Source organism: Hyperolius riggenbachi, chromosome 3 (assembly GCF_040937935.1).
Source record: "Hyperolius riggenbachi isolate aHypRig1 chromosome 3, aHypRig1.pri, whole genome shotgun sequence".
Classification (NCBI taxonomy): Eukaryota; Metazoa; Chordata; class Amphibia; order Anura; family Hyperoliidae; genus Hyperolius; species Hyperolius riggenbachi.
The window spans coordinates 33,671,660-33,683,114 of record NC_090648.1 but is presented as its reverse complement, the minus strand read 5'-3'; the positions used below and the strand labels follow the sequence as shown (position 1 = coordinate 33,683,114).

Here is an 11,455-nt window from a genome sequence, read left to right as displayed (position 1 = left end):
TTACTTGTTACAGAACTTGTTCATAATACTTTTTGCAGTCATAGCAACACCAGCAATGACAACCACTAAACTGACTGAGGCCACGGCCACCAACACCCACAGCTCCAAGGGCTGGGCTTCAGGAGGAGACATTCTGGAGGACAGATTGCGACGATACAGGCGAGACTCTTCTCCAGCTATGAGGAGGGGACCAAGGACAGCCTGGCGGACCACTTCAGACTGAAGACCTGCAGGAACTGAAATATAAAGGGTTAAGTGTATGGGCCAGCCATTGAGAAATTGTAACAAGGTCACAATTAGCCATTAGAGAATTCAGAGTGGATTTAATTTCTTCAAACTTATGCAACAGCTTGGAGATTCCCTCCCTTTAGAGTGAGCCTCTGGCAGGGCCCTCCCCCTACAGCATCCGTCTTTGATCATGATCCGGAGGGCCAGGCAGAGGCTAGAGAGGCTCCAGCTTCAGGGCGAAGTGTAGGAGGGGCACAACTCACTCAGCTATCATTCCCCTATTGTTTTTGAAGCAGAGATAAATTAAAAGGGATATATAGCAGTGACTGCAATCCAGATAACTAGAGATTAAGGCGTTGGGGGCCCTGGGGTGCCTCTTAGTCTAATAGCAATCAGTATGTGACAGCTGGGGTGAGAGATGGAGGGGCACACTTAGGTGTCTCAGCCTTGGGTGCTGGCGGACCTTGTACCGGCTCTGATGAACTGAGGTATCCTTCCTGCAGACTGACTAGAACTAGGTGGTGTAAGACTTTAGCTCCATTGCATTATGCAGAGTCTCCCCATTCATCTATTCTGCATAATATGAAGGTGTTGGGTTTTTATAGACTGTAGTAACTATGAAGCACCAACACAGCATGGGCTGTCAGACTCCAATTCTAACTCATGACACATCCTTGCCTATCCCTCCACTGGTGGCCAATTGCCCATCCATGCTGCAGCAGGAATTTTGCCATATGCACTTCCTGGGGATTGTCCCAATCTGGAATTATCCTGCTGGCCAGCCGCCATCTCTGGTTGCTGGGAAAGAATTTAGATTTAGCCCCTCAGTTGTATTCAGGTTCTAGTTGGAGACCATTACTGGATGGAGTAGACTCACCAGCTTCTCGCTTGCCAAATCCTCGTGGTCTTCCTTGTACAGAGCCCCATCCTCTGGCCTGACCGGAAGGCATGCTACAGAGCCCGGCAGTGCAGCATTGGCAGATGCTATTAGAGCCTTCCACTGGAGACCAGCTGTAGGAAGAAGATTAAAGTGAACATCCAGACTAAAGGCTTTGTTCAGTTTCACAGCATCAGAACTTTGTCTTCCACAAGTTTCATTTTTAGCTGCAAAAGCTAAGCTCTTCCTATCAAAGTAATCTGCCTGGGCATGTTTCCCCTGATTCTGTGCAAAGCATGATGGGATTTCTGGTGTTCTCGTTTCCTAGTGTGCAGCTGGGAGGGGCGATCAGGACACAGAACAGTTGGAACTGTGTCTCATGCTCCCCTTCACCTCCTTTCAACCAAAAAGATGGCAGCCCCATGAAATCAAACCTTTGCCTGTTCTTTTTAAACTGGGTGGGTAAGAGATTATATGACCTATTTTAATTAACAACTAATGTCAGTATGTTTAGGCTGAAGTTCCTCTTTTACAGCTCAAAACTGCATACCTAAGTCTACATAATGGGTCACCAGGTGGTCATCACTAGAGTTCTACCTCGAGATGGGAACTGACAGTGGCGTAGCTAAGGAGCTGTGGGCCCCTATGCAAGTTTTACAATGGGGCCCCCCAAGCACTCTATACAATATATATATTATATATAATATAGCACTCTATACAATTGATACGGCGCATCAAAATCTGCCAATGGCAACTACAGTGTCAGGGGTGCAAGAAGGGGATGGGGAACAGTTTGTTAATGATTACCACTATTCAAAGTATCTCTAGAAGATATTATGAGCATAGGACCAATAAAGAGCTAATACTGTAGTTGTGGGAGGGCCCTTTGGGGCCCCTATGTGGTCGCTACCTCTGCACCCCCTATTGCTACGCCCCTGGGAACTGATGTTTTGACGGAACTTGGCCAATGAAGACATGAAGGGCATTAGTCCAGTTCTGAGCTGCATGCAACTTGTATACAAAACTTGCATCTCACTGACCCCCCTCTGCATTTACTACCGATTAGTAACCTGCAGAACCACTTAGACAAAACATCTTCAGCTGCCCAAGTGGCACACAAGTCTCCAGTAATGGACTTCGGATGAGTGAAATCACAGCTGGCAAATTCAAGGTTCTCTCTGCACTTGATTGGTCCATGAGAGATTCAGCTTTACTGCCACTAGATTAAAACAGTGGGTGGAACAAACAAAAACCCTACCTGATCCACAGGGCTAAGCGGATCAGGCAGCCGCTGGTTATCTCTGGACCTTGGTCCATGTGTTTATCTTCATATCTCTACAGATTGTGGTCGGGGTTCGTTTTTTTGGACTCTAGTGATATACATGTATACTGTATGCCTCTGAGGAAGCGATCTTTGATCGTGAAACACGTGTCAGGCAGTCGTTGTGGTTTTACTGAGAGTTCTGGAAGTTATGTCTGTGTATCCGTTATGAAGACCTTTTGATATGAAGAAATAAATAAGACGAATATTGGTTCATTTAAAGCCCCACTTTGTCATGTTTGCAATTTGTATGTTTAACTAGGGGTGGAACTACACTGTTTGAATTTTATCTGTAACGTGTTATATATTGTTACAGTAAAGCTGTTACTGAACAGCTACTGTAACAAAGAACGCCTGCAAAACCGCTCTGAAGTGCAGTTTCAGAGCGGTTTGCGGTTTTCCTATACTTAGAGAACCCGAGGTGGGAATTACTAATACTATTGGGGCACAGAGGCTGGTTGCGCACACTAAGACCAGCCTCTGTTGCCCCATCGTATGCCTCCATGTCCCCCCTGCTCGCCGCTATAGACCCCGCAGTGCTGGCGACATGCAGCGTGTCGCCAGCACAATGTTTACCTTAGCGCTGTCTGTCAGCGATGCTCCCCCGCATCGGCGCACCCGCCCGTGTCCCTTCCCTCCCGCTGATAGGAGGGAAGTGACACGGGCGGGTAGCGGCGATGCGGAGGAGGCGGGGGAGCGGCGCTGACAGACAGCGCTAAGGTAAACATTGTGCTGGCGACACGCTGCGTGTTGCCAGCACTGTGGGGTCTATAGCGGCGAGCAGATGGGACATGGAGGCATACGATGGGGCAACAGAGGCTGGTCTTAGTGTGCGCAACCAGCCTCTGTGCCCCAATAGTATTAGTAATTCCCACCTCGGGTTCTCTTTAACATTGAGGCAGAAACGCATCCGCAATCCAAAATCTGCAGCAGCCCGGGAGTATGCGTTTCTGCAAAACACCTCCAGCTCGGGTGTGCACCAGCCCATTGAAATACATTACCCTAGCGGATCCGCACCCGCAAGCAGATTGCAAACCGCAGCGGAAACGCTCCGGTGTGCACTAGGCCTTACTGAGCAGGATGCTCCTGGCAACAGGAGAGTTAATAACTGCACGTGGCTGGGTCCAGTGGATGTTGACAATGAAAACTGTGGGCACAGGGTGGCTGGCAGAAGCCCCAGGTAAAGTGAAAGTCTTTTACATCAATTTCAGGTTAAAAAAAAAAAAAAAAAAAAAAAAAAAATCCACAAAAACAGCCTAGTAGCTTTGGCACTAACATCTGTCGCATTAGCAACACTCACAGGTGAAGTTTAGACAACTGTAGCAAATTATCTAGCTGGAGGAACAGCACTGCCCTTGTATACAAGACCTTACTACCAAATCTTAAGAATTTACTCAGTGACATACCAGTTTGTGCCATCCCTGTTGTGACAGGCTCCATTAGACTTGCTTCCATCCACATCTTACCTGTTAGTGGCCTTGTTGAAGGAGCAGGCCTTGTTCATGGAGTCAGGGACCTGAGTTGCTGGTGCAGCTCTCAGATTACAGGTGATGTAGACCTAAGAGGGATTGTAACATTAGAAAAGTCTGATCTTAGACTTTGAGCCAAAACCCAGTACAGGAAACTTCCAGTCCTCACCTCAGACTGAGCAGCATCTACAAAGAGGAAGGCATCCACAGTAAACTGCAGCTTGTCTGGTTGGATTCTTGGAGATACAAATGATGAAGAGGAGTCCTCCAGCATCCCATCCATGAGGCACCTGCAGAAAAGCGCAACATTGTAACTAAAAGCAGAACTAGAGCTCATAATTGGAAAAGTGAAGCACTTTTCTACATTATTTTCACTGGAGTTCCTCTTTAAACATATCTCCCAACTTTTTCAAAGACAGACACTTAAGCCACACCCCATCGCATACCATAAAGCTTTCCTATGGAAAAATATGTTTTATAATTCAAATTACACTGGTCCTTTCTATCCCGGATTATTTTCCTTCATGCTAACATTTTAAAATTAGTAATATATTTATTTGAAGGATTGGAATAAAGTTTAGTCAAACTTTTCAGTAGAGAAATATATATTTACATAGAAAGCGGGACAAAGTCCTGCAAGAGGGACAATAGAGGAGGAAAGGGGCAGAGAGACAGGGCTCCCAAAGAGGGACAGTTGGGAGCTATGGTTTAAGTAGTTACCACTTTTCCCATCTATGACTTGATGACCCTGTTCAGGTTTGCTTGGACACTTGTCCTATCTTTTAATCCAGTTTGTGACCCACAGTCCTTGCCTAGAACATACCCATTTGCTGAGATAATGTCATAGCTTGGCTTGGAGGTGGGATCAGGAGACTGGGTGGCCACACAGCTGTCAACAAACAGGATCAGACCAATATGGTTCTGAGTTTGCACTGAGGCCTCTATGTTGAAAGTATCTCCCAGCTGGTAGACAATGGAATTTCTGGGGCCTGACCAGTCATCTGTGGAGAAAACACAAAGATTAGGAGAGGCCAAGCTTGTCAGAGTTCCCCTTTAGCTAGTTCCACTTACCAGTCATTAGCTGCAAGTTAAAGGACAACTTCTCTTCTGTGGAGATGGTGGTGCTGAATGGAGACCATGTAGGCCTGATTGCTTTGCTGCTCACATTGTCATGTCTAAAATAAAAAATAAAAAAATTAAGTGTTCAGGGTTGGGATTAAAAACTTTGTGCATTTGTAACATTCAGTGTCACAGTACCCAACCTGAAGCTATGGAAAAGTTCCCTCTGGCACAGTTTTCAGACCTGGCCATCTGCAGTTAGTAGCTACAGAGTGTTGGCAGCACTTCATGTCCTTGTGCTCCTCTATCTTCAGAGTTTGGTAGGTTTCAATGTATGCTAAACACTGACATCAAGTCTACCTTCAGTTTCCTCAAAATCAGTCTGATTTTGTGCTGAAACCCCTCCCACAAGAAGCTCTGAGTACAGCGGTACTCTGGGCAAACTGCCACAATGTAACAAGGTTCACAGACAGGAATTAGCTGTTTACAGCTGTCTCTAACAGCCAAAACAGCTAGGAGCAGCTACATAACCTGCCCACAGTAACAATGTCACCATGTAATAAATGTCAGAATGTGAATCTGGGAGAGGAAAGATTTTACAATGAGCAAACACTGACTAAATAATTTATACATCATTATGGTAAAAAAAATGAAGCACTTTTTTTACTACATTATTTTCACTGGAGTTCCTCTTTAATGTAACACTGTCAAGGTTAGGCACCACCAGGGGAGTCTAGGGGTTAGGGATAGGTACAGAGAGGGTTCTGTGTGTTAATGCTAAACGATAAGGCTTTAACATTAAATAGCGATAAGCGACAAACGGATTAGCAGCAACACCGTGCGCCATTATTCGCAGGTGCCATTTTCAGATGGATCCGTTTCAAAGTGCCAAGCAACCAGTATCTCCCTCTGCATAAGTAGATCTAAACCTTTTAGCCTATTGCATTGTTAGGGGGTGTGGTTATATATGGCAGTTTGTACTGTCTAGCTTCTCTTGTTTGCCAGTAGTTGGCTAGGATAGTAAAGATGACCTGTAGGCTCAAACAAATGAATTACATGGCGAATATTTCTTGATCCATTTTTTTAACATCTTTGGCTGTCCTGCTGATCCTCTGCCTCTAATACTTTTAGCCATAGACCCTGAACAAGCATGCAGCAGATCAGGCATTTGACATTGTCAGATCTGAGGTTAGCTGCATGCTAGTCTCTGGAATTAGGGCCCGTTTCCACTAGATGCATTGCGGAAACCACAACCAATTCATGTCAATGGAGTAGTTTCCATTGATGTGAATTTACCTACGCGATTTGGTGTGATGCAGGGAAATCATGGATAGCATCAGAGCCCCCATAGCCACCACCTTGCATCCTAATTGCTAGTGGAAATGGAGCCTTATTCTGACATTACTGCAGCCAAATAGACCAGCAGGGCTGCCAGGCAACTGTTATGTTTAAAATGAGAAAATGATTGCAGCCTCCGTGTTCTTCTCACTTCAATTTGGCCTTATAATAAAGGACCTTCAACAATTGAGGAAACTGAGCACAGACTTACCGGAAGTAGTAGCAGGTGATGGGCACAACAGCTGAGTTGGTCCTAATAATTGGGACATTAGAGGTAGGGTTGTACAGCAGGCTGGTGGAGTAGATCAGGAAATCTGAAGTCATCTGTGGAGCCAAACCAGATCACAAGCTTAGATTATGACGCCACTGTTCTACCAAAAGCAGAATTGGGTCACTTTCCCAAGATGCACATCTGGACTCTCTGGCAAGAAGTTTTGAATCAGGATGATACCATTTATTGGCTAACTTAGAGATGGATAAACAGTGAGCTTTCGACTTATAAAAAGCCTTCGTCGGACTGGTTCCTGGCCAGAACTGAAAAACACAGCTTTTATATACACTGACATACAGAGGAGAAACATGTTTCTCCTCTGTATGTCAGTGTATATAAGCTGTGGAAGACGGATGAGTACTGCAGCGAGGGGACACCAAACGGATGAAGTATAAATTCATATACAGGGCAGGCATATTTACACTAAGGGACCACCAGGGATTCCACCACATTCTGCCTGAAGTCACACACTGTTACCGCTATGCACATCAGCCCAGCATGTCCAGTACAGTTGGGCGAACTGTTAGCGCAACTGCAGCCGAACTGTTCGGCTGCCCAACCTGTCATGTGGCTGTGGCTCTTACTACATCCGGGTCGCAATGACCCGGAGTAGTACGTCTGCGCTGGCCCGGCGGAGCGCGTCCTAGATTGCGCTCCCGTTGCCGGGCACTCTGTGCATGTGTGACGTCACACATGCGCAGAGAGTGCCCGGCAACGGGAGCGCGATCTAGGACACGCTCCACCGGGCCAGCGCAGACGTACTACTCCGGGTCACTGCGACCCGGAAGTAGTAAGAGCCACAGCCACATGACAGGTTGGGCAGCCGAACAGTTCGGCTGCAGTTGCGCTAACAGTTCGCCCAACTCTAATGTCCAGTTGCTATGTGATCAATTTCAGCTCAGAATTGGTCACGGTCAATAAGGTATGCGCTTGGTGGCACCGATTCTCATCTGATCCAAAACTAATTGAATGGGATGTTCGATTGGCCAAGTGAAGTGACATATGGTCACCTTTACTGTCTACAGTAACACTAAAAAAAGCTGTAAGTGTTAACCCTCCTGGCGGTATGAAAAATTCCGCCAAGAGGCAGTGCGGCAGTTCAGCGGCATCCCCCCGCTTCGATCAGGAAATCCCGTTCAAAGAACGGGATTTCCTGGAGGGCTTCCCCCGTCATTGGGAGTCCCGATCCACCCCTCGCCGCTGCCTGGTACTGATTGGCCAGGCAGCGCACGGGGTCTGGGGGGGGGGGCACGCGCCGCGATGGATAGCGGCGACCGGTGTGCTGGCGCAGCTAGCAAAGTGTTAGCTGCGTCCAGAAAAAAAAAAAAAAAAAAAAAACTCGGCCAAGCAGGGACGGAGAAAACCTCCTGCGCGGCTTACCCCGAACTACGTTACCACCAGGAAGGTTGACTTAGAAGTGATGAGCTAGAAATCTGATTCTGATCCATTCAACAGAACTCAAAGTTTACAAGGTCAGTTTGAAGCTGATCAGCTCCACACAAGATTCCATTTCTGCTGATGCAAACTGCAGAGGCGCATCTAGGGTTTTCAGCGCCCAGGGACAAGGGCTAGTGCACACCAGAGCGGTTTTAAAACTATGCAAGGGGAAAACCGCTTGGGTAATGAAAGTGAATGGGATGGTGGGATGGAGCAAACCAGAGCGATTCATTTTCCACAAGACGCAAACTCGAGGGCTGTACCATTTTTATGATCTGAGGCATTTCTGCCTCAATGTTAAAGTATAGGAAAGTGGAAAACCGCTCTGAAAAAACTCTAGATCAGCAGTTTTCAGGCGTTTGTTACAGAAGCTGTTTAATAACAATTTTACTGTAAAAATATATGAAATCTGCTCCAAAAAACACTTGGCATGTTTAGAAGACCTTTAAACATGCCTAGTAGCGCTCTGAAAATCTGCTTCAAAAACCACTAATGTTTTGCAGATCTGCTAGATGTTTTTGGTGTGCACTGGGCCAAAGACAGGTTTTTGCAACCCCCAGATGAAATGGGCGTGGCCATGCATCAGAATGTGGTCACACTCTTTGGTGGCTTCAATGAGGAAATGCTGTTTGAACAGGGGGAAGGGGCACACTTATTCTAAACAGCCACATGTGCCACCCTTCAAATAACCAAATTATATAGCCAGATGTGGCCCTATAAATAGCCAGATGTGCCCCCTATAAATAGCCAGATGTGCCCCAGTTTTCCTATTGCTGTTAACACTTATGCACTCCTCTGCAGAGGCAGGGAGAGAAGCAGGGGCACTTTGGGCAGCCAGCAAGCTGCCTCATGCTTGTGGAGATGCAGCGGCCATGCTGAGGCTGAGCCCCCTTACAGTGCTGTACCTGGGGACATGTGCCCCCCCGCCCCCCATAGCTACTCCTCTGCTCAGATGTGCAATATATGTAATGAACCCCAGCCTCATGCTATACTTATTAAGAAAACCAGGATACTCAGGAGGTAATTTCCTGTTTCAATGTAGATTGTATGTAGTTCAGAATTTGGGGGCACCCCACTTCTACATTTCAAACTACATACAAGCATTTATAAATTGTAGTTTGCCCATTGTAGCTCTGCCACATCTGCTGGCAGTTTTGTTCCCGCCCCCAGAGAGTGACCACATCCAGGATGCTCTGGACACAGAGTGGAGACGGTTTTCTGCATCAAGTGGCTGGTTGCCTCTCATGCACCTTTGGCATATTGCACTATTTGGGTTTTTGTCACATCACACCCTCTCTTGCCCACTGAAAAGCCTTTCCCTCATGACTCCATGGCAGGATACATGTGGGTATAGAACTGCCCATCTGTAGGCTGCCATAGAGCATCAACAGGAAAGGAAAATTAGTTAGAATTTTCCTGCTTCCTCACTCCAATTTACATTCTGACTAGTGATCAATGAGATGTAAATAATTGCAAGTTGAGGCAGCTTGCTTAGGCCTCTTTTCCATGGACTGTTGAGCTGTGTGCTCAGCAAGCAGTTACCTGTTGTGAGAGTTTGAGAGGCATTTTCACTGCCTATTAACAGTCTGGAAAAAGAGGCCTAAAGCAACTAATCAAACCCTGCTGAGGTAAAAATTCAATTAGTCCTTTTCAAACTGCATAAAATTTGCATACAAAATTCACATGATGCTGCATCAACTAAAAATTTGCATCTAATTGACCATCACTAAGGGCCGGCGCACGCCAGAAGAGCTTTTCTGAACGCTTTGTGATTTTAAAAGCTTCAGCTAATGTTATCCTATGTGTGTGCTCATACTGGAGCGATGGGATTTTGTAAAAATCCCCCATAGCATTGCATTAAGCTGGCCACTAATAATCCAATCTTTCTATTTCTATGTAATATAATGTAACTGCCTGAAGTATACATTCAGTATATTCACTCAATTTACCCTTCTACTACATAGATTTGGTAAGATTGGATGAAAAAGATTGGATCATTAGCAAGAGCTTTTAAGATCTGTAACTTTTAAAAAGCTCTTGTGGTGTGAAAAAGCCCTTACTGACATTTAGTACATGTGTGGTGACATCTTTATTTCTGTCAGGTGCTGGTCAGAAGAGAATTCCACATAGCTAGTCAGCATAGGCTAAGTATCACTGGGAGTGCCAGGATACATTCAATATATAAAAAACATAGGAAGGATTTCTGATGGGGAAAACCAGGAAAATTACCATAAAAAGGGCATCCAGAATAGTTGACTATAGATCACTACAGGGCCTCTTTAGACACTGCCTCTATCAGGGCTCAGTCTCTTCCCTGACAGGAATAGAAGATAAGTCAGCTGACCATTACCTGGACAGGGTTGCTGCAGTCCTGCAGGGCGTTCTGGAAGACGACAGTATCAGCAGTCTGGGAGGTGGGCTGGCAGGATTGGGGTCCCAGAGTCAGATCAGAGGGCTTCACCAGCTTCCCATTGCCATAGAAATTCCTGCTCACACTGACCACCATGACATCCTCTCCACACTGGAGGCTGATGGGAGAAGACTGGGACACTTGCTGCACTGCTTGCCTGGGGAGACCACCAAAGCTAGCCCCCCACCCAGAGGGAGAACCACCTCTTCTGGAGCCAAACCCAACCACTGGGCGAGCAAAGTCCCTAGCAGAAGCTCTAGCAGAGCCCTGAGCAGGTGAGAACCTCTGGTACTCCCTCCACCAATCCTGCTGCCGCCTGTCTCTGGCCAAGCCCCCATCCCTAGCACTGCCATACCCCGGCCCATAGACCAGAGTCAGGACCAGCAGCCAACTGCACCATCTACTTCCACCCAGACCCATTCTGACTGCAGGAGAAACAGCACAATGAGGGAGGAGCAGAGACCTTCTCTTTATACCCCTCCCAGCAGCTGATTACCCCTCCCCCAGCTCATCACATCTAGCTGAAGGCCTTTCTTGGCATTGCTCTCCTAATTGGAGATGGTAATTGACATGCAAACAATTCAGTTTAACCCCCTTGCCGTTCCAATTCTGACGGCAAGGGGGCGGTGCAGCACTTTTTTTTTTATTTTAATTTTTTCTTAATTCATGTAGCTAGCCTAGCGCTAGCAACATGATAGCCGCTGACAAGCGGCATCCTCCTATACACTTCGATCGCCGCCGGCGATCTTTGCAATCGGGATTTCCTGCAGGGCTTCCCCTGGACGTCAGAGGGAATCCCGATCCACCCCTCAGTGCTGCCTGGCACTGATTGGCCAGGCTGTGCAAGGGGTCTAGGGGGGGGGGGGGGCGCGTGGCGCGGCGGGTAGCGGCGAATCGGCGGCGAGCGGGATATGCACGCAGCTAGCAAAGTGCTAGCTGCGTGCAGTAAAAATAAAATTGTGAAAATCGGCCCATCGGGGCCAGAGAAATCCTCCTGCGCAGGTTACCCCGAGCTGAGCTCGGGATAACCGGCAAGAGGGTAATG

The 11,455-nt window shown here is 47.0% G+C and overlaps 1 protein-coding gene across 1 annotated transcript; it reads right to left on the bottom strand.

Moving 5' to 3' along the window:
• LOC137562013 (zona pellucida sperm-binding protein 3-like) lies at nucleotides 1-10,913 on the bottom strand. Its single transcript, XM_068273356.1, has 8 exons — nucleotides 10,351-10,913; nucleotides 6,504-6,616; nucleotides 4,967-5,070; nucleotides 4,719-4,896; nucleotides 4,065-4,185; nucleotides 3,893-3,984; nucleotides 1,106-1,239; nucleotides 1-236 (listed from the first exon to the last, which is right to left on the bottom strand). The coding sequence occupies exons 1-8, from the start codon at nucleotides 10,828-10,830 to the stop codon at nucleotides 1-3; spliced, it is 1,458 nt and encodes a 485-aa protein (XP_068129457.1). The 5' UTR covers nucleotides 10,831-10,913.
• Between the last annotated feature and the right edge of the window lie 542 nt (nucleotides 10,914-11,455).